The following is a 25,364-nucleotide window of genomic DNA, read 5'->3' on the forward strand; positions in this document are numbered from 1 at the left end:
CTTATTTTTCCCCAGCAGATTTTAAGGCACCAAACATAGATGTTTTGTAGCAACCCACTGTGATTTTCTAGCTCACTTTTAGGCATTGAATGTGGGTGTTTCGTAGGGACCCATCACTGTTTTCCAGCAACTTTTTAGGTACCAAACGTAGGTCTTTTGTATTGACCTGCTGCTTTTTTTTTCAGCAGATATTTAGGTACCAAACATGGGTGTTTTGTAGCAGCCTGTCACTGTTTTTTATGCACTAAAACAGGGTTTTTTGTAGTAACCTGTTGCTGTTTTTCCAGCAGCTTTTTAGTTACCAAACGCAGGTCTTTTGTAGTAACCTGCCACATTTTTTCAGGGGATTTTTAGCTACCAAACATGGGTGTTTTGTAGTGACCTGTCACTGTTCTTCCAGTGCTTTTTACATCTACATAACAGTGATGATTACAGAGAGGTAATTCCCTGTACTAATCTACTAGAAAGTGTTAATAGTAGCATTTTGTAGGCTGTGCCTGTGCACGTGCTGCCTCATTCCGTGGTGTGCACGGACACTCTGCAGGTGCACAGGTAGATTAAATCCTTAAAACAATCCCAAAGCAGCAGAGCAGCTATTCGGGTCCAATCTGTAGCCTGAGGGGCTGTGCTTCACAATTATGCATGCGACAAATATAGCCACCAATCTCTCATAACTTAAATCAAAAACACAGCAGGACTGTAAACAGGGGAATACTGTGGTAATGTAGCACAAAGTCTTTGCTGTAAACCATAACTCAAATTCCCACAGTTATCTTTGAATAATTCATACAAAATAAATGAAGAAGAAGAAGAGTTATGGAAAGGTGTCTTTATTATGCAGTCCTGTAAAGAAGGCTTGAGTTGATTAATTGTCTCACTCAGTGTTCTGACAATGATTGTTGTGTGCGTGTAAACTGACCAATGACCACATGCACATATTTTTTATTTTATTTGTTTATTTTATTGCAATAAAACAAAACAAAATTTAACAGCAGATGTTTTTATCTTCTCACCTCACTGCAGTGATGTAAAAGTGGTGTTTGGGGTCCTACCCAGGAAATTTTGAGCTACAACTTCTTAATTGCTTGCATTCTGGTGATTTTTTATGCATCTTTTGTGCCTTTTCTGCATCAGTTTATGGTGGAGATATATTTAGTTTCATCAAAATTAAAGTCCTCTTCTACTTTCATGATTTTATTTTAGACTGACAAGTTCACGTTTTAAATACTGACGGGGGCGTGTCGCTGCCTGTTGCAAAACACTTAAAACTTAAAATCAGAGGGCAGCAAAACACTGCTTTTGAGCCTCATGCAAAGTTACTCTTTGATATTTAAAGAAAGTCTGTCATTAAAGGTTTTTGTGCAAATATTAAACAGGTAAAACACTCCTTTTTTGTTGTAATATTTTAAGCTTCATGTTTGTGCACATCCACCAAACGAAGCCGTGATGATGGAAGAGATCGTCTGTATCCCCGAGCTCAAATTTCTGATACCAAACATTTGCACTGACTGTCTCATCTCATCCGTGTTCCTGCCCACTCTGCGAGCAATATCATGGGAAGACACAAAAATACCAAACAGACACATTCGAGGAAAAAAACAACACTTGCCTCAGTTCACAAGCTGACTGCGTTTGATTTCCACTGGCAGGAAATTTGGCCTCTGCGCTGTCAGTTGGCCACAAGTGATTTTAAACCTTAAAGGCAGATGTGTGGAAGCTTTCCAAACAACCAACACTTCAAGTACACAAAGGAACATTTTGGGAATGAGTTTATGTCGACTGCTTTCTAAATGATGTGAAATAAAAAGGGAATTTTTATCCTCTGATTTTGCAGTTCACTTTTAAATACTATACTATGAAGGGGAATGTAACTGACCTATTGGATAATCACACGAATTTAGGTACCATGTTCAACAAGAAGTTGAGCTTCCAATCAAATGTAGATGCAGTTTCTAAAAGGTCCGATGACGTCTGTTTTTCTTGAGAAAAATAAACTCTCCTAATGATGACTCTGGTTTATAGAAGTTTTACTGAGTCTGTATATTCCCTCTGAATCGTGGCCAAGTGGCATCCTCCAGTGCTGAAATACGAGGCCAACACGGTGGTGCCAAAAACTGCAGTTCCTCTAATGACCACTTGAGGCTGGCTCCAAAAGTGAGTCAATCTCCACATACCCCCAGAAATAAACACGTTCATTAAAGTTTAAAGTTAAGTATAAAGTTAAGCATAATTGAGCCCGGTCTTACTCCAAAGTCGTTGAAATCCGACACTTGGGCAGCGTCAGAAACCAACGAAAAAAGGCATCATTTAACGTCAGCATGCTACGTGGCCGGTTGCCGTTACAGTTTAATGGTGCCCGCGGCGTCAGGGAGAAACGTGGCAGGACAAGAACGAAGGTTTGGGCAATGAAAGTCTGACTGGGGTGGATCCATCCAACAAACACTGACTTCCACCTGGGAGGCCAGTGTTTGCGTCCCGTAAGATTATAAAGCCAAACCCTGTTCTTTTTTCTTAAATCTAACCACGTGCTTTTGTTGCCTAAACCCAACCAACCTCAGTTTGCCTTGTTGTACAGACATTGTGCGTTTATGCAAACTGTACATTTCCTGTGAAAACAGAAGTGTATTTTGAAAACAGACAATGCATGTAACAGGCTGAAGTTGACACGATGTCCCAGAACGTCAACAACCAACACACCCAGGGTACCTCGGACGTCGTATGTGGACGACCAAAACGTCAATATGTGACGAGGTCGGGTTGAGAATGTGTTGCATAATTAAGTGCAGGACACTTTGTGAGTGGCAGGCTAGCCCTTCAAACACAGAGATCGTACTCTAAGGTTGCTATAGGTGCCTTCAATATGCTGCCTTTGCGTTCTTACATGGAACCAAACAACAGCGGCGTGATGCGGCCCACGTGTGCAGACCTGAATTTGCAGGAGGGAGTGTGGCGATGGAGGAGCTCAGACAGGTGGGAGGAGCCAGGGTGTGGAGGGCGTTATAGGTGATGATGAGGAGTTTGAAGTGGGTATGCTGGGGGAGAGGGAGCCAGTGGAGGTTATGAAGGACGGGGGGTGATGTCGTCACGGGTGCAACAGTGAGTGAGAAGCTGAGCAGCAGAGTTTTGGATGATGAGCCGTAGAGGAGACTGTTGCAGTCGTCCAGTCTGGAAGTGATGCATGCATGGATGAGTCTCTGCAGCTGAAAAGGAGATGGATGGATGAAGGTGGGTGATATTTCAGAGATGAAAGAGGGCTGTTTTGGCGATGTGTTTGATATTGGCGGGGGGCGGTTTCGGTGCTGTGCCTCTAGAATCTCTGCTGCTCACGGTCATTTCATAAAGCCCCAGCCTCACCTGAGCTCTCTGGGCGTAAATGTCCTGAACACAGAAAATTAGAATATCCAGGCAGAGGGCAGAGTCTCTGCAGAGAATACACCACCACACTTCCAGTCAGTCAACCTGTTGGACCCTCTGCCCTCAGGCCGGCGCTACAGTTCATTAAAAACCTCAGACCACCAGACTCATGAACAGTTTCTCTCCTAAGGTCATTCACACTCTCAATCAACATATAAAATGAACAGCCACAGTGCACTCTCACTATGTTTTATTTCTACACGGCAATAACTACTGTGGACCGGGCAATTTGCTGACTCTGGTACCTTATATTTATTGACTCTGGCACTTTTATAGCCACCTCTTTTATTTTATGTGCAGTGTGCTTAATGTTTTTAATATCATATGCAGTGTGTCTTGTGCACCAATCAGGAGTGGCCCTCCAAATGTCGTTGTGTCCTGCACAATACAACGACAATAAAGGCTTTCCTAACTTCTAATAAGCATCGTTGTGTTTTCCTTACCTTAGACTGAGCAGGTCTTTGTTTATGAAGATCATCATGTCAGTAAATGCACGCTAAATCCTGCTGAAATCTTACACGCTGGACCTTTAAATGAAGTTTGTTGCTTTGAAACTTTTCGTTGTTTAGTGTTTTGGGGCCTCAGACTGGTCGTTAGAGACGCATGAACAAAATGCCTGACGTGTGCTTTCAGCTGATCACTTGGGTTTATGCATTGTTAAGATAAGTCATCATGTAAGCCACTCGTGAGCGATTGTGTGTGACACTTTCTGCAGTAGCTCAGCGTCCAAATGTTTCCAGCTGTGCTCCTGTCCTCAGACTTTAGTGTCTCACCCTCCTTAGTGATGCACTTTTTGGAGTTCCTGGCCTTTGTTGTCCCAGCTGCGTTTTTTTCCTGTTGTTCTTTGCATGCCACTTACACCCTGCGTGTCTCTTTCTGTGTGTGTGTTTTGGGTTCAGGATCGGGTGGACGATGAACATGTCTGGCGGCGCCCCAGGGGAGGAGCTCACGGATGAGGAGAAGGAGATCATCAACAGTGTACTGGCTCGTGCGGCCATGATGGAGGCCACGGAGCATGAGAGGATTGAGTGAGATGGAAAACTATTGTCTCTGTTGCACAGAATCACATCGGTCGACCGTGCCGAGATGCTCGCTGAGTTGAATGATTTTCGGTGTGAAACCTGTGCCAAGTTTGTGTTCTGTGCTCACATTTATTTACATGTGCTCCCAGGCGTCTCACCAGCCGGCTGGATAACATCAAGAAGACGGCGTGTGGTGACGGACAGTCGCGCTGTCTGTTGTGTGGGACGGCTTTTGGACCACAGGGGGCCACAGCTGTCCTCTGTGTGCAGTGTAATAAAGTAGGTGGATCTCTGTATTCTTTCTGCTTGAACAGGGACAGAATAGAGACGGCGCACGCAGCAGAGAGTCCCCAGAGGACGTGAGGACATCCCAGGATTTCTGTTTACTATATTTTCTATAGTGTTGTGGAGCTCCTGAGAGGTTTCCTATGGCGATGAGCACCCAGTGGGCCGTATGCTAACTTGTTCTGACACACACTCTGTGTCTCCTGGTCTGAGGCACCACATTCTGCTCCTTGTTTATTTCAGTTACTAAGCTGAGGTTAATGCTATGTGAACTGTAAAAATATATATGCTCTGTGCACCTGCCATAGGATCATTCCTCTGTGCATGTAGAAGTCTTAGTCGTGGACTGTAACTAAGTACATTTACTGTACCGTTTAGTTAAGTACAAATTCGAAGCACTTGTCAGTCTCACTCCCAACTCATCAAACACTATCACAGCAAAAGAGGTCAGCCATCCGGTCCTTGTGTGACCAAAATGAGAGCTGAGTCCGCATACAAAGTCAAACATGTGGGTGTTGGCCTCCGCCAGGTTTGTCCCTCATCATCGATTCTGTTTGTGATATTCATGGACAGGATCTCAAGGTGCAGCCGGAGGGAGGAATGGGTCAGGTTAGGTGACCTCAGAATTGCATCTCTGCTCTTTGCAGATGATGTGTTTCTGTTGGCTTCATCACACTGTGACCCCCAGCATGCACTGGGGCGGTTTGAGTGTGAAGTGTTTGGGATGAGCACCTCCAAATATGGTTCTCTGCCAGAAACCGGTGGATTGCCTCCTCTGGGTTAGGAGCCCCAAGCAAAGGAATTCAAGTGTCTCGGGGTTTTGTTCACAAGTGAGCGTAGAATGGAGCGTGAGATGGATCGGCGGCTTGGTGCAGTGTCTGCAGCGATGCAGGCACTGTGCTGGACCGTCGTGGTGAAGAGGGAGCTGAGCCAGAAGGCGGAGCTTTCGATTCACCGGTCCATCTACGTCCCAACCCTCAGCTATGGTCATGAGCTCTGGGTAGTGACTGAAAGAATGAGATCATGGATACAAGCGGCTGAAATGAGTTTCCTCTGTAGGGTGTCTGGGCTCAGCCTTAGAGATAGGGGGAGGAGTCAGACATCTGGAGGGAGCTCGGAGTAGAGCCGCTGCTCCTTCATGTTGAGGTGGTGCAGCATCTGATCAGGATCCTCCTGGGTGCCTCCTGCTGGAGGTGTTCCGGCACGTCCCACTGGTAGGAGGCCCCGGGGCAGACCCAGAACACACTGGAGGGATTACATACCTCATCTGGTCTGGGAACACCTCGGGGTCCTCCAGGAGGAGCTGGAAAGAGTTGCTGGAGCAACTTCTGGAATACTTTGCCCCAGAAACAGTGCCAGACTTTGAAGCCATTTTAGTGGCCAAACCATGACATTACAGCTTCTGGGTTCATCACAAAGGCTCAGATCTTTGCACATGAAGTAAGTGATGGACTATGGTGTTATTTTCTGAGCTCTCTCACAGTTGGATGGTAGTTTTGTCGAGCTAAGTTCGTCCAGTGTTGGTCGATTTTTTGGCAGAGTGGGTTTAGCTTGACTGCAAAAACATTTACTGTTACTATTTTATTTATGAGTGTAGCTGTGACAGAGAGAGTAATTTGATGTTTTATTTTAGTAGTGACATCACTGTTTCCTGTAGTGTTAAACAGCCAATCAAAGTGCTCGATACAAAGTGCTGCACAAAGAAGACAAAGACTGATTGATTTTATAGGTTTTTAAGGAAAAGACAGTAATAAGAGCAGAGCTTGGCCGTCAGAGGCTAACAGTCAGTTCGTTTACATGCAGCTTGAGAAAATCGAATTATTGGCTTAGTCCGACTGAAATGGGACTATCCATAGCTTGACTAACACACCTAGATAATTTGATTGAAAATTGAACTATTGCTGCAGGTATCCACTTAGTCCCACTGGAGTCGGGCTCGGTGTTCTGTGCATGCACCACTTTTTCTTTCGTGGGCTTTCATCCCGAAGAAGGAGGAGATGATGTAGCAGCAGTTCAGTAACTCCCGCAAAAACAAACAAACGCCATGGCGACCGAGAAGCAGAAGATGCACTTCTGGACGGACGAGGAAACTACATTCACGCTCCGACATCTAAAGGAGCTAAACATTGTGAAGTTTATGGATGGTCGGAAAACGTGAAACACGGATTTATTTTAAAAGTTTCTGAACAAGAACCGGAACTAGATCAATACGCACTGTATTAAAAAGGACACGGTGCTGCCTATCGAGGCGGAGTCAAACATACTTGGTCAGAAATTCGATGTTCTCTTCTGCATGTATACTCAGACAAGACAAGAAGTCTGACTTGACTGATTAGCCGAGCCATGAGCTTAGCTCGACTACTACAACGTGCTGACTGTCTCTGGATGGTGACGTGTGAGATGAGCCCTCATGTTCGTAGTGTTCCCAGAGTATTTTATTCTCATATGACACTGCTGTAAATCACATCTGTCATATCTAAGTCCTCCTTTCTTTCTGTGTTAAAAAATCCCAAATAAGTCCAGACATTTGATTTAAACGCCAACAGCACTGATGGCCTCCATCTTTGTTTTGATGAAACACAAAAAGCAACTGATTTTGATATTCTAGTACCAGAAGTTGTATAAAAAATATTTTTTGCAAAGATTAATAATGTATACAATAAGAGATCGATACTTGGCGTACATATTGCAATACAATGCTGTATGGACTTTTTCTCCCACCTTTACAATGTGAACAAGAGTGTATAATTAAAAGCAAAAATTGTCTGATACTTTAAGCACAATTTCCTGATTATACCTCCAGAGGATACATTTTCATTTACTCTGTCATTTACTTGTAACAGGGTATTTTTCTTTTGTACTCTGACCTCAGTAAAGAATCTGAATACTTCCTCCATCACTGGTCTTATGTATGTTTTTGCCTCTTTGCAGCACATGTGCAGCAAATGTGGGATCTGGAGCAACAGCAGGACGAGTCCTATTTGGCTGTGCAGAATCTGCAATGAACAAATAGAGGTGAGGGGATGAGGAGGATGAAGAACAGAGCGGGCGTGATAAAATCAAATTATGCAATTATGTCATTCTGCTGCCACCAGAACAGACGCTTTTCTCATGATATGAACCGTTTTCCAGCTTTTAGACTTGTCATTTAGCAGAGAAATGCATTTCACTGTCTAGTGATCTGGAAAATTACCTTTCATTGATACCCCCTCAGTATCCCCCAAATATTTATTTCACTGCTTTTTTAATTCTTAAAAATACAGACGGTGTTTTGATCAATATGAAACATGAAGAATAAGGTCTGCTTTCTGTTTTTCTCACTGATGCAGTTATACAATGCTGTTTTGATGATGGCGCTGCAGTTTGTTGAGGTCTGTGCCTCGGGGAGCCCGGACTCTTTAAATAAATGCTCTCTCCTGTCACTCACACGCAGAATAACTACACTGTAATGCTGCAAAAACACAAAGTGGCCGAGTGTCTGCTCCACAGAATCAAGGAGTGAAGAGACAAGCACACACACACACACAAAAAAATTCAAATAAATCAGCCGTCCATCATACATTTAATGTATTTAAACAATCACACAATTTCACACATAATAAAGTCTGAACTGACTTTCACAGCCCAGTCGCCACAAGGAAATGTTGCATTGTACGTGTCTGCCAACGACGAATATGTTTTGTACATTTCATATCAACGTTTCTAAAGAGGCGTCGTATATGAGCTGACTTTTGTCATTGGGTGGTGGAAGGGATGATGTTGCATCTACTTAAGACATCTGCCAAGCTGCAGACCACTGTTAGACACCAACGACTAAACTGCTTGTGATTTAACGAGTCTTTGCTGTTTTTCCAGCAGCTTTTTATCCACCAAATGTGGGTGTTTTTGGGGGCCAGTTGCTGTTTTTACAGCAGAGACAGTACCACAAGAAGTGGATGGTTTTTACCAAGACATTGCTTCGTAAAAGCGTCTTTTCAGCCACCGAACGTGGGTGTTTTTGGAGGCCAGTCACTGTTTTCCCAGTGAGGATTGTGCCCCAAAAACCAGGTATTTTAAGCTAAGCAACGTATTCTCATAGAAAGATTCGTATGATATCCTATGAAAGATGCATGCACGACAGTTCGTATAAATCCCTACAAATTAGCGCCCCATGAATGATGTTACATCCTTAATGTACAGTTACATGATTAACGTAAAGTTACAGTGGTTAGGTTTTAAGAAAAGACACATGGTGAGAGCGAGCCTTAAAATGACTTAAAGTTCACACGGATCCGAACACACGACTCCAGGGGAGAGTAAGTCCAGTTTCTGGTGACCAATCTGCCGCCCCAACCTGCTTCCTTTCAAGCATTCTTGACTGCCTCCTCGTTAACTGCTGTCAGCGCATTGGTCATGTGATTGCAGCATTTCAAAATCCGTGCAATATGTACGAATTTAGGTGCATTACCTTTCGTAGGAAAATACACTAAACATTTGTGAGAACAGCCTGAGCTAAGACACGATCTTTTCCAATAAGGAAGGAAGTGCTTTTTGTGCCTCAACATAACCACACCTTAACCTCCGCATCATTAAAATGTAAAGTTTCAACATATCAGCTAAATAATAACGCACAAATTTGATGTTACTCGATTCAACAAACTCAAACTGCAGTTCCATTATTGGCCACCAGAGGCAGCCGATCTCAACCGATCAATTTCCCTCAAAATTCACATAAGGCCCGTTTCCACCGCAGGAACTTCGGGGTAATTTTACGGGGCCGGGGCCGTTGGTGCGTGTCTCCACCGCAGGAACCACCCCGAAGGACAGAGTTCAGAGAACTTATACAGGGGCTAAACAAGTCCCTGCCTCGGAGTAGGTACTCAGAACGGCCCCGAAAAACTCCTGGCTGGGGCTTGGGGTTTACTGGGTGCTGATTAGATATACTCAAGGCGGGACATGACGTCAACAGAAAGCGACAAAATAGCCGACATTTTAAAACTCAGCAGCTCTCGTTCATAGCTTCCACCACCATGTAAACAAAGAGACACACCAGAAACCCAGCGACCACCTCAGCTCCTTCCATGTTGATTATCATCTTTCTTATGTCTGCTTTTTTCTTCGTACTTCTGCTTCTTCTTCTTTGTTGTTCGCGTAACGATTACGTCACATCCAGAGCCCGGTAACTTTACAGGAACCTTCCTCATACTCCGCCCTCTCAGTGGAGACACGGCGGTTGAGAGGGTCGAGCGAGACGACGTTCCTGTAGTAGTTCCTGCCCCCCAAATAGCACCAGGAACTTCTTCAGTGGAAACGGGCCTATAGTAGTTACTAATTTTGCCTCGTTTCACCTTTTCACCTGAGACCTCTGTGTGTCCCTGCAGGTACAGAAGCGTTCAGGAGCTTGGTTCTTCAAGGGAAGAGTCCACCAGGGTCTGCCGCCCCCCCTCCCTCTGTCCAGACCTCGACAGTCCAGCACTGAGGACAGTTCTGGTGCAGGGGGCTACAGTGGACCACAGGACCCTACAACACATCCTCAGGAACATGGTAGTTTATACAGATAGAGATAAGGGTGCAGGATTTTCAGTTACTGTTTGTACACTTTCGGCAGCAACATGAAAGTAAAAGCCAGACGTGATGGTTGAGAGGGATTACTGCTGTATGAGTCTAGACATTATTTTTTCGGAAAATTTTGCAGAGTACATCTTTAAGATTTTGAACGCAGGACTTTCACAGAGTATTTTTACACTGTGGTATATCTGCGTTTACTAAAAGTTCTGAGTACGTCTGATAGTGTCTGTTGTGGTGGCAGTGATATTCTTATTTTGTCTCCTCAGAACCACAGCAGCAGCCATCACGTGGATCAGAACAATGGGAGCAGACAGCAACAACAACAGCTGACAGCCATAATGAGAGTCAGTCCTGTCCAGCAGCTGTAATGAAGACTGAGAGACATGTGTTAGCCTCCAAACCACCTCGAGCAAACGCACAGCAGGTCGCCCCCTCCTCAGGTAAAACACCGCTGCTCCTTCTAAGAATAAACAGGAGCCGGGCTGCGTTCAAGACATTAATAGCATCATATAAAAAGATGTTTCAGACTTGATTAATCTCTGATGTTAATGTCACCAGCTCCTGCTGCAGATGTGGAAGCAACCGCGGCCCCTCCAGCTGTGGAGCTAAAAAGACAAGCTGTTGTCTCCAGCTCCATCTCATCACATGTTCCTGCGACCAGAGTGAATCCACCTGTTAATCCACCGGTCAACAACCCCGCCTCCTCACGACCTCCACCTGATCGGACAGAGGTTGAGGACAACGACTACGACTCAGATGACGCCAGTAAGACTGGTTTTACCTCTCAAACCAAACCTCTATGTCACAGAACGTGACGCTGTCTTCCACTAATTTTTATCACTTTGAGTAAAATAAATCTTCCTGCAGCTGTGAGAGAAGTTCCCAGACGAGCGATGAAGAGTCACAAATCAATGTTTATTTGCCTTCCAGGGAAATAAGTTCCTCTAACGTGTTCCTGTGTTTTTATTCCTGCAGCCACTCTGGGATGTCTGGAGTTCAGTCTCCTCTATGAGCAGGAGAACCACACCCTGCACTGCTGCATCGTTAAAGCCAAGGTAAACATGTTTACACACGTGACACGAGATGAAACGAGATGAGACAAGATACGACAAGACAAGAAAAGACAAGACAGGATGTGACAGGATTAGACAAGACAGGACAAAACAAGGTTTATCCAGTAAGGGTAAATTAGATTTCTAGAAACCTTTGCAGCCAGTGACGTTTACATGCACGAGATATTTAGGTTTTTGCCCTTTTTCTTATTATTCCTAATTAGATGTTTACATGGGGGTGACACGGTGCTGCAGTGGTTAGCAATGTCACCTCAAAGCAAGTGGGCTCCTGGTTCGAACCCAGGGTGGGGGAGCCCCCCTGTGCAAAGTTTTCTCCAGCTTCCTCCCACAGTCCAAAGACATGCAGGTTAATTGGTGACTCTAAATTGTCTGTAGGTGTGAATGTGAGTGTGAATGGTTGTCTGTCTCTGTAGCCCCTTTTACACTGCCAGATTTTCAGCGAATGTTGGGCCGTTTTGCCGGCCAGCTGACACACAGAGCCGGATTGGCGAGTTGATCCGAGGTGCCCAATTTTCCGCCTCGTAGGGTAGACATATTGGCGGAACCCTTTTAGTTTAAACAGACCGAGGCGGCCTTCCGCAACGGGAGGGGCTGTTGATGATTTGTGGGAGGAGCTGTTGATGACGCTGCACGTGCGAGCCACTGGCGGTGGATAAACAGGAAACAGCTGATAGCAGGAATTAACGAGCAGCTAGTAGCAAGAGGGAAACACAAACCTGACAGACACTGTAAAGATGAGCAACTGGGGAGACAAGGAATTGCGCGCCCTCCTTGTCCTCGCAAACGAAGAGGCCATTAACCGTCAGATGACGGGGACGGTGAAGGACGGGCTGACTTATGAGAGAATCACCGAAGGACTGGCCAGCCGTGGCTTCCCTCCCACGTCACTGTTTACGTCACACGCTGAGCTACACGTTTTGTTACTTGCTCACGCCCCCCATTGCCCCGAAAAAGGCACATTCTGTATAAACAAAAGTAGGTAGGCGGCATTTTGCTGCACTCCCCGATTTTGTTTTTATACTGCCAATGCTGAAAAAAGACTGATTGGGCTTTCCTGCAAATTTGCACAACTCCTGTTTAAAAAGGGCTATGTGTCAGCCCTGTGATAGTCTGGTGACCTGTCCAGGGTGAACCCTGCCTCTCACCCAGTGTCAGCTGGGACAGGTTCCAGCAACCTCAAACAGGATAAGCAGTCATGAAGAATGAATGGCTGAATTTTTACATGACTAATGAAAATATATATTACATGCAGCCTTGCATACTAAGATTAACGACAACAAGCAGGGGACTTGTTGAACTGTGTGAACACAGCTTCCCTCTTTCTTGCCAAAGTCAACGCTTTAATATTTGCATATATCCAAAAACTTGTTAATGTCCAAGTCTTTTAGAAAGTTTAAAAGTAGGTGTTTTTCCCCTTCCGACCAGAAATGTGGACTTTTCTTTTGGGCATGCACCTCTACGCCAGCCTGAAAATGTTGTATACAACGCCCTAGAGAGCTGCTTGCAGACACAAATCTACTGAGTGTGGGCAGATTTTAATTTGGTGGGAGCAGGCAGTCAAAAAAATGAACTGTAGGTCCCATGATTTATTGGAAAACACTAAATTTAGGAGTGCTGCTCCTGATCAGTGTGTTAAAGTCTGTCTTTGTACCAGCCCTCTCTGTGTGCCTGTCATTCGGTGTGCACCTGGAAGCTAATGACTCACTGGCCAGTTTCAACCAAGTTAGTTCACTTGAGGAGAGACTCAACTTTTTAGTGAAAAGAATATTTATCACTTGTGCACAGAAGTAAAAAAAAATATGAAAAGTCTTAGGCGATTAGACCCCACTGAGATGGTATATATTTAAGGAAGGTGATGAATCCATGGTTTCCTCCAGGTGCTCCAGCTTCCTCCCACAGTCCAAAGACACGCAGGTTAAGGCCCCGTTTATACAACAACAATTTCAACTGAAAACGGTAATCTTTAGTTGCGTTTTGGCCGATCGTTTACACAACAGCTGCGTTTTGGGTGCCTGAAAATGCAACGATCCGAAAACGGGTTCCAGAGTGCAACTTTTTGGATACAGCAGCGTCTCCGTTGTCATGTAAACTTGCAATATGCATTTCCTCTGAAAACAGACTTTTCTCACATGTGCATTGCGGTTCCAGTCACTAGGCATGCCGACCGTCACAACAACAATGCCGAGCTCTGTTTGTGCTGCTCACCCTGTTGATTTGAAGTGAAGTGTAGATCTGTTCCTGTAGCAACTCCACCTCGTCGTCCATCCAGACAAAGTTATCTATGCATGCTTTCGCCATTGTGTCTTCTTTGTTTTGGTTTGTAATCACCGCGTTGTAGAGGAAGGTGCTTCAGCGCAGGCGCATGGCGTCATGCCGTGATGTTGCTTTGCAAATTTACACTGCCACCCATTGACCTGGCGTGCAACCTACAGCGTTTCCAATAGATTTTGCGGCTCCGTGTGAACGGAGATCGTTTCAATAACGTCGTCATATAAACGCAGAAGTTATTTAAAACGCTAAGGACAGACTTTTCCGTTTGTACTGAAATCGTTGTCGTATAAACGGCCCCTAATTGGTGACCCTAAATTGTCCGTAGGTGTGATGTGAGTGTGAATGGTTGTCTGTCTCTATGTGTCAGTCCTGTGATAGTCTGGTGACCTGTCCAGGGTGAACCCTGCCTCTCGCCCAGTGTCAGCTGGGATAGGCTCCAGCCCCCGCGACCCTCAAGAGGATAAGCGGTTAGAAAATGGATGGCTGGATGAATCCATTGTAAAAAAAAAAAAAAAAAAGGGAACCCTCCTCAGGTTGTAGAGACTGGCGGTGGTAGAGGTGATGAGGATGAGATGAGATGAAGAGAGTGTTGATGATCTGGTTGTGAAGAGGAGGTTTTTGGTGAGCTCGTCCTGGACTCTGTGATGGCTCGAGGTGAACGAGGTGGAGGAGGGTGCGACAATTCTGCCTGAAATGACGGCTGACAGCAGCAGAGGAGAGAGCAGATTTAAAATGTTGCTGTCTTCCTGATTGAACTGACGCTGAGCTTCAGTTAAACTTGTGCTTACATCACAGGATCTGATGTAGCCTACTGCGTCACCATTGTTGTGACTGTATTACAGTGGATAACTTGTTTTAATTGTGTGTGTCTCAGGGTCTGAAGCCGATGGACTCAAACGGACTCGCTGACCCGTATGTGAAGCTGCACCTCTTACCTGGAGCCAGTAAGGTAGAGTAATGTTAACATAACTAAAAGGTGTTGATTTAAAATAAGCTGTGCAGCTCTGATGTAGTTAGTCAGTCAGTCAGTTTTTTATGTCGTTGTGTTTTCTCAGTCCAACAAGCTTCGCACCAAAACACTTAAAGCCACTCTGAATCCAGTGTGGAACGAGACTCTGGTGTATCACGGCATCACTGACGATGAAATGTCACGCAAAACCCTCCGGTAAGAGCAACCTTAATCTTCCTCCTACCAAGTCAAAGTACAGTATTTACCTCTGAGATGTAGAGGAGTAGACTGTAGAAAGTAGCATGAGAAGGAAATACTCAGATTTGTACGTCAGTACTCGAGTAAATGTACTCTACACTGTGTGTCTTCAGGCTTTCTGTGAGCGACGAGGACAAGTTTGGACACAATGAATTCATCGGAGAAACGCGAGTCGCTCTGAAGAAACTGAAGTTTGACCAGAAGAAGACCTTCAATGTTTGTTTAGAGCGAGTGATCCCGGTGAGCCCGAGGACGACACTCACATCTCAGACTGTTAAAGGTTCAGTGTGGAGTATTTAGGGGGACTTGGTGTAATCTAGCTGTGCTGTTTCCCCTTGTTTCCTGTCTTTATGCTAAGCTAAGCTAAATCCCAAACTGTTTCTCTACTACATCACCTTTTCATTGTCTCTAAGTTGTTTTGAATCAAATGCAGTTAATTTCCAGCAGATCTAGTGAGGGCGTTTGGAGACACACTGCTTCACTTAACTGGCTGCTTGATGGGCCTCCCACTGGTGACGTTAACTTTCATGGGATGCACTTGATTGGATTAATGTGTTGCTCGCTGGGCAGTCCCTGGTTCTCCCCTGCTCACAAACTTTGTTATTCCGTCGAAACAATCCACCAAAATAATTTCAATCAGGAGAGACTCGTTCTGAAAGAAATGTGCACATAAAGATGAGAACTGTGAACAGACCCCATTGTGATGTAGAGACGCAGTAGATTAGGGCAGTGGTTCCCAACTGGTCCAGCCACAGGGTCCAGACCCTTCCTTAGTCATTAGTCCAAGGTCCTCACAGTTTAATGTATTTACTCACTTGTGTTTGGCCGTGTTGTCGAGCTCGTTTGCTGTCTCTGTCAAGTAGCTGTCTGTTCTGGAAACGGCGCTGGAAATTCACCGTATTTGAAAATAAAGTGTGTTTCTTACAAACTTGACACATTTGTGAGTCTCCATTCAGAGTGGACTCACGACCCACCAGTTGGGAACCACTGGATTAGCAAACCTCCCCAGTCTAGATGCTGGTGGTGATGATGAGATGAGGTGAAGAGAGAGCTGAGGATCAGGATGTGAAGAGGAGTGGGCTCTAGATAAGGTGACTGGAGGTGAAGAGAGCGCGATAATTCTGCCTGACAGGAGCAGAGAGGAGAAAAGATTTAAAGTTTGGCAGCAGCAACAAGAATGACTGAAGGAGATTGTGGCAAAGTTTGATTGGATAATAAGGAGAGGGAACGCCCACAGTCAGCTGATTGGAGGAAGTGGGATAGAGAGAGAGAGAGTTGTGAATGGGTATAGCATTAAGAAAGTTTTCCTGACTGAATTTACGCTGAGAAACTGGCAGTGCCACACTGGATCTTATTTTACTTTAGACTGACATCGCCAAAGCCAGGTGCATTGTGCTCAACGGACTCATTTGCGTAAATCTAGTCTACTTTATGCAAATACAGACAGGTGAATGCGCCCCAACCGCTTCTCCAAACTCACAAGAACACACCCACCATGACTGCTGCGTGACTGGTTCCCCTGCTCTCCGTAGGAAATGTCTCTCTATCACCAGATCTGGTGGGAATTAGTCGTTAGTGTGTACAGAGAGACAGAGTAATGAAAACAGAGCTAGTGGTGATGATGAAGATGATGATGATGATGATGCTAACCACTGGTTTACTCTCTTTATAGGTGAAGAAGGCTGTGGGAGGACCGGCTCGGGGCATGGCGCTCTATGAGGATGATGTAAGACCCTCACGTGGCTCTCAGAGAACTGTGTGTTGGACAGTGTTGGACCTTTCTGCTGTATTCAAAGAATTCAGTTTGTGTAGATATGAGAGTAAAAGTGTGAAGAGAGAACAGCTGGTGATAATCTACACTTTTCTCATGGTCAGTAAACCCACAAAAAGACCAAAACCAACGTACTGTGTGTGTGTCCAAAGCCTGGTATGGCTCATCGTCTGTGCCACAGCTGTATCTGTCTGATACTGACCTTATTAAGCAGATTGGGTCTCAGCCGGACGTGATCGACCCGCATTAAATTTCTTCATCAATACCATTAAAATATTCACTGTTTCCGCTCTCAGCTTACATTCATAAAGTCGCTCATGATGGGAACTCACTTTGCAGTGACACAGCAGTGTATGAAAATAGTACCAGTGACTTTCACAAGGTGATGATTCCAGATTTCATATTTGGGAAAAAGAGAGTGCCTGTATTGTTTTGGTTTCCAGCAGATACCAGCTGTATTAGGAAATTACTGTTGTTTTTGTCTAAATTTGTAGTTCCCTTGACCTATGTGTAGCCCTTACATTTCTCTCTAAAGTCATTTTGAGTCTCTTCCTAGTCGATTCGTGTTCATTTTAGTGACATTTTGCAGGTGAGTGCCACGGTGCCTCTGGCACTTTAGGCCCCTGGGCCTGTGCCCATTAGGCCTGCTCAGTAATCCGTCCATGTTCATGACTCATTAAAGAAAAAGCATCTTCATTAGAGCCAGACTGCAGAGGGAAGCCAGACAGTGTTTAAAGTTTTTTGTCAGTGTAATGTACAAAATGTCAATGTAAATGGAGTTAAGCTTATTGCATAATACTATAGACGGAGATAATTTGTACTTAAGCACGTACATTATCCTCCATTAGTAGATATTATGATAATCACTGTATAATCCCTTCAGATATGTGCAGAAGGCAAAGAAGCATTCAGATCTCTGAAATGAAGTCCTGTTACTTTGTGCTCTCTATTACTTGTGTATATATATTTCTGTGTGTGTGCGTGTGTGTGTGCAGCTGAATGAAGGTGAGGATTCAGAGGAGAGGGGTCGTATCCTGGTGTCACTGTTGTACAACAGTCAGCAGGGTCGTCTGATCGTGGGCGTCGTCCGCTGTGCTCACCTGGCTGCCATGGACTCCAATGGATACTCTGACCCATTCGTCAAAGTGTACGTACCTAACCTGAACGTGGTTAAAGAAATAGTCTCTCATGTCTGTACATGAAATATGAAGCTACAGCCAGCAGCCAGTTAGCTTAGCTTAGCATAAAGACTGGAAACCTCCGCTTTGAACACGAAGCCCGCACCTGTTCTCTGTCCCCTGATAACACGTCCCATCGTGTCCTAAACTCTGTTGAAAACACACGTTTGTTTAATCCATACAAAACAAAAAAATATAAAAAGCAAGTTACTGTTGGCTATTATTCATGACTCCATGACTCCAAAGCCGTGACTCTATCTATCCGTCCCATTCTCATGAACACTATATCTCAAGAACGACTAGAGGGAATTTCAACATCCACTTTGACTTTTTAATGAACGAATTTGATTTTGGTGGTCATTAGTCAAAGGTCAAGGTCACTGTGACTCTGTCTGCCTCATTCTTGTGAACACAATATCTCAAGATCACCGTGAAGGATTTTTTTTTTTAAATTTGACACAAACATCCACTTACTCATTTTTCACTAGGACTAAGTGATGAACTGATGAGATTTTGGTGGTCAAAGGTCAAGGTCACTGTGACCTTGCATCTCATTTTTGTGAGGTTAATTTCTTCAAATATGACACAAATATCCACTTAGATTTCACAATGAACTGATTAGAATTTAGTGGTCAAAGGTCAAGGTCATGGTGACCTCATCTGTCCCATTCTTGTGAACACAGTATCTCAAGATCACCCTGATGATTTTTTTTTTTTTTTTTCAAATTTGACACAAACATCCACTTACTTAATTCTAACCAGGACCTTGTGTAGAACTAATTACATTTTGGTGGTCAAAGGTCAAGGTTACTGTGACCTTGCAACCATCTCATTTTTGTGAGGGAATTTCTTCAGATTTGACACAAATATCCCCTGAGATTTAACAATGAACGGATTAGAATTTAGTGGTCAAAGGTCAAGGTCATGGTGACCTCATCTGTCCTATTCTTGTGAACACAATATCTCAAGATCACCTTTATGGATTTTTTTTCAAATGAGACACTGAAGTTCATGTGGACTCAATGATGAACTAATTAGAATTTAATGGTCAAAGGTCAAGGTCACTGTGACCTCACAAAATATGTTTTTGGCCATAACTCAAGAATTCATTTGCTTATTATGACCAAACTTGTCACAAATGTCTAACAGGATAAAATAATGAAGGTCAAAGGTCAGAGGTCAGCTTGACTGTGACATCATCATGTCATATCTCAGGAACAGAAGGGGAGACATTTGGTCAGATACTGAATTGGTGACTCTAATCTTACAATTTTGAGGTAATTGTACTTTCAGTGCAAGACTTTTACTTGTAACAGAGTAGTTTTACTACAGTAGGCCATTTCTAATTTTACTTAAGTTAAAGACGTGAATGATCTGAGTACCACTGCTTTAGACAGAGCAGAGCTAGCTGTATCCCAGTGTTAATGCTAAGCTAAGCTAACTGTCTCCTGGCTGTAGCCTAATGTTCAATGGACAAATTTGAGAGTGGTGTCAATCTTCTCATTTAAATCTCAGCTCAGTGATACATGTGTTTAATTAATTAAAACATTTAATAATAAAACAATGATGTTTCTCTTGTGCCGCAGATGTCTGAAGCCAGATATGGGGAAGAAAGCTAAAAACAAGACACAGATAAAAAAGAAGACTCTGAATCCAGAGTTTAACGAGGTCAGTTCTGTCTGAACTGCTGCTGTCTGTCTGCACATACTGTGAACTTAACCATTACATAATAACATTTCATGTTTCTTTACTGTGTTGCAGGAGTTTGGTTATGAAATAAAACACGGTGAGCTAGCCAAGAAAACCCTCGACATCTCTGTCTGGGACTACGACATGGGGAAATCTAATGATTTCATTGGTAAGTCAGTGTGGATATTATCTTGCAGAACATTTCGTCATTCATCCTATTTGACATTTTTAGCCATGCTGGGGGCTCTGGGGACGAAAATGTCTGCTGGTCAGTCGGTCCGCCACTTTGGAAATATCTCAACAGCTACTGAATGGAATGCCTTGAAATTTTGTTTAAAAAAAACAAAAACAAAACAAAAAAAAACCCTTCACATTCCCCCCAGGATGAATTTTCATAACTTTGATGATCATCTGACTTTTTATCTTTGGTTTATGATGAAACACCAGTAAAACTAGTGACACTCCCATTAGCCTCAGTTGTAAGCCTACTCAATGCTGTTAGAAAATGTCAGCACACTGACATGGTAAACTAAAATGGCAAACATGGAAAACAAACCTGCTGAACATCAATATGTTAGCAAGTTGACATTAGCTTAAATACAGCCTCTTAGATCTGCTAGCATATATAAAGACTCTCAAGCTGTGTTTATACCTGGTATTAACATGTGTCTTTGGTGATAGTGGACAGTGACAAAAGTGGTCTGGGATGGATTTGAGCACATTTCTTTTGTAGTGTGCACGGTAGTGTCTGCTAAGTAAAGTTACGCAGGTTAGGGTTTAAAAAGTAAAGTTATGTAGGTTAGGTTTAGGCAACCTGGTGTCACTTCAAAGTCATCGAAATCCGGTACTGGGGCAGTGACTTGCGGCATCAGACACTGATGAAAAAGTCTCCTTTAACGTCGGCATGATACAGGGCCTATCGCCGTTATAGTTAAATGGCACTCGGCAGCGTCAAAAGGAAACGCAGCAGGACACAAACGAAAGTTAGGGCGATGAAAGGTTTAGGAAAGTAATGTTATGTAGTTTAGGTTTTAAAAAGTAAAGTTACGTAGTTTAGGTTTAGAAAGTAAAATTAGGTAAGTTAGGTTGAGCAAAAAAAATCTACGTAGGTTAGGTGTAGGAAAGTAAAGTCATGTCGGAAAAGCAACATGGTTAGGTGTTGTAATGTTATGTACCTCACGTTAAGTTTTGTACCGGTAGGTTAGGTTTTAGAAAGTAAAGTTTTGTTAGTTAGGTTTTAAGAGAGTAAATATACGTAGATTAGGTTTAGGAATAAAAACATGGTGACAACATACCTTAAAATAACTCACTTGGTTTAACACAGGACATGAACACTGGTCTCCTAGGGGAAAGTTCTGTATTTGTTTGACCCATCCACCACCTTATCCTACCTCCTTACATGGACTTTTGCTCTTCATACTACTTCTGTCTTAAATTCTATCAGCGCTGATCACATGATTGCAGCCTTCCTGATTAAGTGGGTTGTGCATGAATTCTGGTGCATACGTTTTCATAGGTATACATACACACAGGGCATGAGAACGCCCTGCAAGGCTATGTCATCAGTGCGACAGTGTGCTAATGCTCTATAATGTGACCATTTTATAACCAGTGTCATGACCATCCACTGTTTTGCCCTGTGGAATGTTGGATTCTGCTGATATCGATATCTCCACCTGTAATAACTAGACTGCTAACATGACAAGCAAGCAAGGAGCTAGCAAAAGTGTGGTCATAATTACCATGTGTGGGGCCCTTTGAACTACTAGCATCAGTGACATATGCAGTAACCAAATCTGGACACAAGTAGGCAGCTGGAGATAGACACAGGTGTGATGTGTCTCGGCTGTTTGCTTGTGTTGGGATCACACAGAACCTCGTGATAAAACAGACTCTCTGTCCTGTTTACACATTAATGCTCCCTTCTGTCTCCGCCTTCAGGAGGATGTCAGCTGGGCATCCAGGCTAAAGGAGAGTGTTTGAAGCACTGGTACGAATGCCTGAAGAACAAAGACAAGAAGATCGAGCGCTGGCATGTTCTGCTACACGACAACACTGCTCAGTTTGAGGATTAAATCGTCCTCCACCTGTTCTGTGTAGTTTCTTTCTCTATCGTTCTCCTTGTAGAATATCGTCTTTAGTGAGCACGGGTAGACGGATATTATCCTTTTGCTTTATGTCCCCAAAGTGCAGGCTACATTTCCAACAGTTTTCAGGTGACCAACATGGATGTTGACCTCGGGACTCTTTTTAATATGAAGCAGCCTCTAAACAAAACCATTTCTGCTGTTATCAGATCATAAACTGCATCATATAATTAATAAATCTTACCTAACATGCAGTAATGATTGAACAGAGAAGATAAGACCCCTGTGATCAAGCCTCTAACCTTAGACCCAACAAAGGGGAATCCCACTGCTCTGTCTCTGACCTGTAGTCCTCGTGTTGATCTGTGCTCCTGTCATATGGGATCATGTGTTATCAGCTGTTCTATGTGACCATGTTGTTCCGAGTGCTTGCGTCACCATAACATTCGAACCACTTGTGTTATTGTGGAACATGCATATGTTAAATATTTAATGGGACATTTAAAGATTTTTGGCTCCAAAAATGATGTGAACAAACTCACTTTTTTTTGTTGTTGATGTGAAATGCATTTGCTTTTGTTGGTCTCATTATCAGCACCTTCACCTGTGCATGTGTGAGCTCTCTGTTGGAGAAATCCAAATGCCCAAAATGCTTCTGCATGATGTTTTATGATGAAGAACAAACTCAGTCATGCAGCCATGTTATCACATGTCCAGAAAATCCATGAAATATTCCTCCAGAGATATATTTAATAGATGACCATAAATGAGATCTGCACAAGTGTCTTGAGCGACATGATGAATATTTTGCTCTGTGTTCATATAGATGCATGTCATACTGTAGCAGACACGTGGCTAATAAAGACACTTGGCACTTCCTGTGCTCCTGTGCTTCTTTGATATGCACCGTGACATGTGGCAGAAAACTTTGTCTGAATCAGGCGAGGTTTGAACCAATCAGCTCACACGGACACGCAGCTGAAAATTCTGTGAACTTTGACTTCTCTTGATAAAACTTGTCTTCAGTCCAAGTGGGTAAAAGTTTACAGACTCGTTACACTCTGAAGAGTCTGTCCTTGAATCCTAAGCTGAGACAAACGTGTAGTCTGCAACCTGGTTCCTAAAAAGTTGGGAAGCTGTGGAAAAAATATGAACAGAATGCAATGATATGCAAATATTTTTCTGACCTATATTCAGATGAATTCAGAACAAAGACAAAATATTTAATGTTCAAACTGACACAAGAGACAAGAGACTGGGAAAGTTGTGGAATGTTAAAAAAAACTCCTGTGGCCAGTTGCATGAAACACCTCAGGTTAAGATTGTCCTTAAACTCAGAGATAAGGATACTCTAAAATAAAATCAGTTGTACAAAACACCCCTTAGTGTTCTTCTTAAGGTTTAAATACAATGTTCACTCGAAGTGGGATTTTATTTATTTATTTAACCTTTAGTTAACCAGAAAAAACCTCTTAAGAGTAAAAATCTCTTTTAATACTTCTGTGTTTAATCGACACTGTATCTTTGGTGTGCAGGCTCTGCATAGACGTGTATTCTACCCTGCAGCCTACAATGTAGACTGATGTGCATCTTGCCAGATGTTGCAGCAACATAGACCCTGTTTATTTTTGTAGGCTGAAAGCATTTCCCTCAGCGGAAACATTTATTTACTTCAGTTTCACAGATAAGAAACATTAAATGGTGAAGACAATAAAGCCTCCATAAAAATAACATTTTAAGTCTGATTTACCCTGGCTTCTTATGAATAGAGGGAAAGTCCATTAGCCACTAGGCTAATTTATGCAAGAGGAAATGTCATAGGCTTATGCTAATAATGCTAGCATGTTGTATATGTGGGAAAACATGTCTAGTATGAGACAACTGTTGTGTCTGTGAACCTTGTGAGTTATAAAGAGCAGAATTTTGTAACGTTAGCTTCGTTAAATGTCGCTGTTGTTCCTGGCTTTGTATGAGCAGAGGAAAGTACACTAGCCACTAGGCTAGTTTGAGTAATGCAAAATGTCTTAGGCTTGTGCTAATAATGTTAGCATGTTGTATTTGTTTGGAAAACATGTCTAGTATAAGTGAACTGTTGAAGTTGTCACAGAACCTTTGACTTGTAAGGAGCCAAATTTTGGGACATAACCTTTGTTAAATGTTGCTGTTGATCCTGGCTTCGCAGAGGAAAACATGCTAGCCACTAGGCTAATTTGAGTAATGCAAAATGTCTTAGGCTTGTGCTAATAATGTTAGCATGTTGTATACGTACATAAAGTACGTACAAAAATGTCTAGCAAAAGACCATTGTTTTGCTTTTATGAGGTGCACAGCGCTTTCAAATAAATCCAACGTAAACCTATCTGTGGAAATAGAATTGGGAATTGAATAAAGAATGAGAGAGTCCATGCAGGGCGGGAAAAATTGTAGGTGGATGAGTCGAACAAAACCAGACTTTCATCCATGAGACTAAAGTTTGTGAAACCAAAAGTCAGTGTTACATTATGCTATTTAAGTGTGGTCACTGTGCACTGATGTCGGTTATCTTAAGCCACAACATGATCTTTGTTCTAAACCTAACAAAGTAGTTTTGTTGCCTAAACCTAACTGCAACTGTTTCATATTAAACACAGCGTTTATCAGCTGTGCCTCACTTGCTGTGAGGCGCAGAGGGGCGTGACAGCGCCTCGGTATTTGACAACCTGGGAATGAGAACCAGTTGGTCAAGACCTGTCTCCCATTTAAAAAGTGCAAAATACAACAGTGGTGACCCTGGACTGTTGAGCAACTGAAGTTGTTTATCAAGCAAAAATTTAAAAACTGTTCACTTTCAAAACTTCAGCAGATAATGTCTGCAGTTACCAAACACTTACTGAGTGCCGACAAAAGAAAAGGTGATGTAACAAGTTGGTAAACATGCCCCTGTCCAAACTCTACTGGAACCTGTTGAAGGCATCAAACTCAGACTGAGTGTATATTTAGGAAAAAGTTTATCAGTTTAAACATTTAATGTCCCGTCTTGAAATTGAATGTAGGTCACAAAGGATTTGCAAATCATTATGTTCTGTTTTTAATTACTTTCTACACAGCGTGCTAATGTTCTTGGAATCAGGGGTTGTTCTCTTCCTATCAGTAGCAAGATAAATCAGAAGAGAGGACTGATGGGAAAGATTTATACGTGACAAGACAAATGTGCAGCTGGTCTGACTTAACTCTACAACCTACATAAAGCACAACAGAAATAACCTACTTTTGAACGTGCAGCAGGTTGAGGGTCTACATGTTTGCACCTCATCACATGAGGACTGTATCAGACTTTGTGCAGCTCCCTCTGGAGACACTTTGGGCTTTAACTTCCTTCACGTGAGCAGTACAACTCCACAACATCTGTGAACTATCATTTGTAAAGTTGGTGCAGCTGCCCTTTCAAGGAGCAAAATCCTCCTGGCTTCAAATCTGATAAACGACCTTCATGTCTCCTCCCTGTGTTTACTGTCACCCACGCCTTACTGTCAGTGAAGGTAAACATCATAAAGGTATGCTGTTTACCTTCAGGGAGGAAGCATCTATCTGAAGAAACGTCTTCAACATTCATTTACAGAGCAATGAAAGTAATTTTCTGATATAAAAATAAACAGATAAAAAACAGAAACGATGAATATCATCTTTACTCTCAAACAAATTCAGCAAACCTACATTAACAAGTTCTACCCACTGACAGGTGAAGTGATTAACTTTGATCATTTCATTACAGTGCAATGTTCTGCTGGGAAACCTTTGGTCCTGGTCTTCATGTAGGTACCACTTTACACGCACTGCCCAC

At 43.1% G+C, this 25,364-nt stretch overlaps 1 protein-coding gene across 1 annotated transcript in view; it reads left to right on the plus strand.

Moving 5' to 3' along the window:
- The window catches only part of rph3aa (rabphilin 3A homolog (mouse), a), a 68,531-nt gene extending 46,066 nt beyond the window's left edge, over window positions 1-22,465 (plus strand). The window contains exons 2-16 of the mRNA XM_049604465.1: window positions 4,314-4,442; window positions 4,586-4,715; window positions 7,653-7,736; window positions 10,082-10,244; window positions 10,535-10,708; window positions 10,827-11,033; window positions 11,244-11,323; window positions 14,487-14,561; window positions 14,668-14,777; window positions 14,933-15,059; window positions 16,492-16,545; window positions 17,586-17,737; window positions 19,355-19,436; window positions 19,530-19,626; window positions 21,399-22,465. Of these exons, the coding sequence (XP_049460422.1) occupies window positions 4,327-4,442; window positions 4,586-4,715; window positions 7,653-7,736; window positions 10,082-10,244; window positions 10,535-10,708; window positions 10,827-11,033; window positions 11,244-11,323; window positions 14,487-14,561; window positions 14,668-14,777; window positions 14,933-15,059; window positions 16,492-16,545; window positions 17,586-17,737; window positions 19,355-19,436; window positions 19,530-19,626; window positions 21,399-21,532 (1,785 nt within the window). The 5' untranslated portion in view covers window positions 4,314-4,326 and the 3' untranslated portion in view covers window positions 21,533-22,465. The remainder of the gene's footprint in view (window positions 1-4,313; window positions 4,443-4,585; window positions 4,716-7,652; window positions 7,737-10,081; window positions 10,245-10,534; window positions 10,709-10,826; window positions 11,034-11,243; window positions 11,324-14,486; window positions 14,562-14,667; window positions 14,778-14,932; window positions 15,060-16,491; window positions 16,546-17,585; window positions 17,738-19,354; window positions 19,437-19,529; window positions 19,627-21,398) is intronic.
- The last annotated feature ends 2,899 nt before the right edge of the window (window positions 22,466-25,364 follow it).

The sequence above is a fragment of the Epinephelus fuscoguttatus genome, linkage group LG18, assembly GCF_011397635.1.
Source record: "Epinephelus fuscoguttatus linkage group LG18, E.fuscoguttatus.final_Chr_v1".
Taxonomy (NCBI): Eukaryota; Metazoa; Chordata; class Actinopteri; order Perciformes; family Serranidae; genus Epinephelus; species Epinephelus fuscoguttatus.